Source organism: Eurytemora carolleeae, unplaced genomic scaffold (genome assembly GCF_000591075.1).
Source record: "Eurytemora carolleeae unplaced genomic scaffold, Eaff_2.0 scaffold2832, whole genome shotgun sequence".
NCBI classification, from domain to species: Eukaryota; Metazoa; Arthropoda; class Copepoda; order Calanoida; family Temoridae; genus Eurytemora; species Eurytemora carolleeae.
The window spans coordinates 1-4716 of NW_019398724.1; the positions used below are offsets into that span (position 1 = coordinate 1).

General features: G+C 31.6%; 1 protein-coding gene across 1 annotated transcript; it reads left to right on the forward strand.

Moving 5' to 3' along the window:
- The first annotated feature begins 86 nt into the window (after positions 1 to 86).
- LOC111717607 (GRAM domain-containing protein 2B) lies at positions 87 to 4557 on the forward strand. The gene is made up of 4 exons (XM_023493106.1): positions 87 to 276; positions 1986 to 2091; positions 2975 to 3099; positions 4411 to 4557. The coding sequence occupies exons 1-4, from the start codon at positions 148 to 150 to the stop codon at positions 4555 to 4557; spliced, it is 507 nt and encodes a 168-aa protein (XP_023348874.1). The 5' UTR covers positions 87 to 147.
- The last annotated feature ends 159 nt before the right edge of the window (positions 4558 to 4716 follow it).

The following is a 4716-nucleotide window of genomic DNA, read 5'->3' on the forward strand; positions in this document are numbered from 1 at the left end:
TCACAAGGTGGAGGGGGGGGGGTTATACTTACAGAGGATTATAGTATTCTCTTTATGAAAGGGAAAAGTACTTATATAAGTTTATTCTGAGTTAAATAAGTACGTTTTTATTTTTATTTTAGATGCTTCCAGGGCTCCACCACTTCAATGGAAGGGGGTGGATACCTAAACACCCGCCCTTACTCTGCTGGTCTACCCAGGGCCCGGTCACCGATAAATACCTCGGTCAGCGACATCAGTAGACCGGTCATGACCTCTTCAATAACTGCTTCTCTGGTTAGTGTTTCTAATGTTTTCCCATTTACGACTTTTGAGGTGAATTTTTTGAGCGCATATTTTTTCAAGACTATCAGGATAAATGTTCAAGTGCAATTAATGAAGTTAAGATTGATTTACTGTCAAAAAAGTTTTTTTTTCACAAAAAGCGCGCGTGCGCGCGCACTTTTGCCCAGATCCGTTCAAAACCAAAATATGTATGTAATATACATAATTTTAAGCTCGCATGGAAAAAATCAGCCTCCTAAGACAATGCTAAGTTATGTTTATACACTGTTTAAATTTCCCGGAGAGTAATACGTGTTATGCCCTTCCCCCCCCCCCTTAATTCCTAGATTCTGAATTTAATTAAATGTTTAATTAATTAATATTTGTTTGCATCAAAAGTGATTCAACACAAGTGTCGACCCAATTATAGGTTAGAAATACGTTTTACCTATAAGTAAAAAAATTGTTTTTGTTTTTGTTTCTTTATGTGTTCGATCATATATATCTCATTACCCCGGACTAACCAGAGTGAGCAGCATTCGGTTTCTTCTATTTGAAATCAAACGTGTTTTGGTCTACAATTCAACAATCATTCACTTTACGGATTTGTTTATTCTATACTTTTTCATTCAAAAGCATATGCCGACAAAAATTGTTTAAAAATATTGACAGAACCGTTAAATCCACGTGCCATGCATCCTGGTTTATTATGTTTTGACGGGCAAAACATTGATTCCAGGCCAAGCTGGGTTCCAAAACTTGTTAATTTCTTTGAATATTACGTTATCCCCCCCCCCCCTACATTTGACTTTTAAATCAAACTAAAAGTTTTCAAATGGATTTCTCTCCCTCTCTCCAATCTTGAACTTCTATCGGGAATAGATTTCTCTTCAAAATAAACATGGATTTCATTTCACTCAATCATAAAGACAGGAAAGGCACAAAATGATGCAAAATTCAAGCTCGCCTGTAATGTTGTAGATATCCGCAAGTAGATTTTAATAAAGCCTTAATAAAATGATTTAGTATTTAAGGATTCCATATTATTCAGTAATTAAATAAAAAAAACTATTGTGGTGAATTGCTGGTTTACCTTGATGCGACTGTGGAACAAGTGGTATCAGTCCCATGAAACATGACAGCTGGTGAATAGTTTTGAATGTCTTCTTCTATATACTGTATTAGACTTTTTGCAGTTTATTTAGTTTTAAAGGGACTGACCGGCTATGTAGGGTAGTTGAACTGAGTATGCAGTGTTATGGAAAGCTTCTTTAGGATTCATTTGAGACTTATAAAACTTGTTAAAGATCTGTAAATCCTGAGTTTGAGCGCAAATTCGACGTTCAAAACTCCTACTTTTGGGACTATTTTCAGAATAGACAAAAAATGTAAACAAAACTCTACAGTAAACTAATTTCTCCTAACCTATTTAATACTTGTAGGATGGGGAGAGTGAGACAGAGATGTCCCAACTCCTAAACCTATTTAATACTTGTAGGATGGGGAGAGTGAGACAGAGATGTCTCAACTCCTAACCTATTTAATACTTGTAGGATGGGGAGAGTGAGACAGAGATGTCCCAACTCCTAAACCTATTTAATACTTGTAGGATGGGGAGAGTGAGACAGAGATGTCCCAACTCCTAAACCTATTTAATACTTGTAGGATGGGGAGAGTGAGACAGAGATGTCCCAACTCCTAAACCTATTTAATACTTGTAGGATGGGGAGAGTGAGACAGAGATGTCCCAACTCCTAAATAGAACCAGACAGAAAAAATTTATTAAGAACTTTAAACAACTGCCCAGTGAAGAGTTAGTCTTACAGAGTAAGTAATATCTATTTATTAATCTATCTATTTATCTATTTATTTATCTATCTATTTATCTATCTATGAATTTGTCTAATAATCTATCTATTTAGCTATATGAATTTGTCTATTAATCTATCTATTTATCTATCTACGAATTTGTCTATTAATCTATCTATTTCAGTTTTTAACTTCTTTTTTTTCAAAAACGAATTGTACATAAATTTTTTTTCGCGATTCACGACAATCTTCAGTAGTCAAAATCTATCTATCTATCTTTCTATCCATGTACTTTCAAATTTCAGTTTCAAGTAAACATTTCAGTTTCATGTTCATTGCAAAACATGTATTTGAAACTTTTTCAAACAATTTATTTGAAGCCGTTTTATAGATTTATTAATATCAGTCTTAAACATTCAGTTAATGTTAATAACATATGATGTTGAGAACTTGAGTGACCTTGAAATATAATCGAAAAATTGATTTTTAAATCTAAAATAAACCTTATAACTGTCCAAAAGAGATAATTTGTGTTTCGTTCTTGGTTAGGTTAGGATAAACAATTTGTCAAACCTTTAAAAATTGAAAAATATGCAATAAAATGGAAAATATCCAAATATTTTAGCAAATCCAGTAAAAAATATAAAATATAAAATATAAAATATAAAATATAAAATATAAAATACAAATGTTTGCAAATTAAATACTTACCATGCCATTTTGATTTACCAATTGCATTCAAATGGTAAACACTACATTATCACTAAAAACAAAAATTTGCAAAATATCTTTACACAATTTGTGAAATCTAGTTCTTTTTTGGTAACATTTTTCAAAAAGAAGTAAATCTAATGAGCAAAATTGGGATTTTTAATTTTTAATTTTGTGTTTATTTATTTAGGATATTCCTGTGCTTTGGTGGGAGATATTCTGCTACAAGGACATCTTTATGTTACAGAAAACTACATTGCTTTTCATTCTANGCTTTTCATTCTAACGTATTTGGATACATTAAAATTGTGCAGTGTATTCAGAATCATTTTTATTTAATAACTTGGTTTTTAAAATACTGGTAAAACTTTTTGCATCAAACAACATCAACTATGAAATATATCAACATGGTTTAATATTGTCAAAAATTAAATTCTAAGTTTTGATTATAAATATTTTTTATTAAACAAGCAAATGACAGAATTGATTTTTTGAACTGCTGTGGAAAACTCATGGTATAATTAATATATATATATACATTATAACGATACAAACAATTATCATTGGACCAACAAATGTTCATCTAAATATACATGACATTCGCCAGGGGCGAATCTATTTTTATTCGACTCTTCTAATCAGATACTTTGTGCTTACTGACTAGTCCTCACTCCTTTCTCCAGCATCGATCTCACCCTAACTAACCCTTAATTGGGACCGTCTTGCTATCTCTAGATAAGAGAGGGGGTTCAATACCCTTGTTCCTCTACACTGTTATGTATTTAAAGATACAAACATACCCAGAGCTCAATAACCTTTTGGACTGGATCTATCTAGATTGTTTGGCTTTATTCTTAGATTGCATTTCTTATATGCACCATTTATCATTTCTCCCACAGGAAGCAGGGAACTTATATAGGATTGTTTAAATAGGGATGAACCCTGGTTGGGTTCACATTATTAAATTTAAGAGATTATTAATACTATTTCAAATAATTTAACTATATGTTATCATGTTCTCCATTTCTTTTTAAGGTTTTCGAATAATGCCATGTTTTTTTCTTAGTTTCATAGGACAATTAAGGATAGCATAATAAGTATAAGTATAGATTCACTATGGTACCCTTTAAACCTTTGACTGATGAGCATTAAGCATTGATCCTGAAATTGATTATTTTTTATTGTGAATGGAAGATTCTTTTGAAGACGTATTACTACGGAAAAAGGAGCTACTAGGACACAATGAATTGTGCATTGTAAAAAAGGATCTGTGCATAACTTCAAGTTACTTTCCATTTTTAGAGTGTATGTCCGATTCACAAGCTTTGTCAGACTAAGAATAAATTTAAGTTATTCATGTTTTTTTAAAAATACTGATCATTTTCAATTGAGGTTTGTCTACAAAAGTGTCAGAAGTAAACACTTTTCAACCTAGAAAAACGACAATATATTTTACATTATTGATCAAATAAAGGCTTAAATGGTACAATTGTGAATCGGGCAATCCCCTATTTTTTTTAATGACATTAACTTTATGCGCAATTGATACTAAAAGACTTAAAGAGTTCACAAAATCATACCATTAAATCCATATTATTTGTCTTTTTATAATCTTTCTCTTCATAGATTGAGATACCCATGCTGTCTGTTAGTGGAATAACTAAAGAGAAAACAGCAAAGATTATCCCTAATGCTGTTGGGGTCACCACTTTAGAGGAAACACATATCTTCTCTTCTCTTATATCCAGAGAAGGAACATTTAAGGTGATTTAAAATGTTGTCTTCTCCCTTACAAAGAATTTACCGAGTATGTGACTTAACCCATTAGTGACGAGACAAATTTTTTTTCTGATCTTGCTGAAAAATACAGGGTTAACTCATTATAGTGTCCATAGAGTAGATCTAAAGTTTCAATTTTTTTCAATAAAGGGT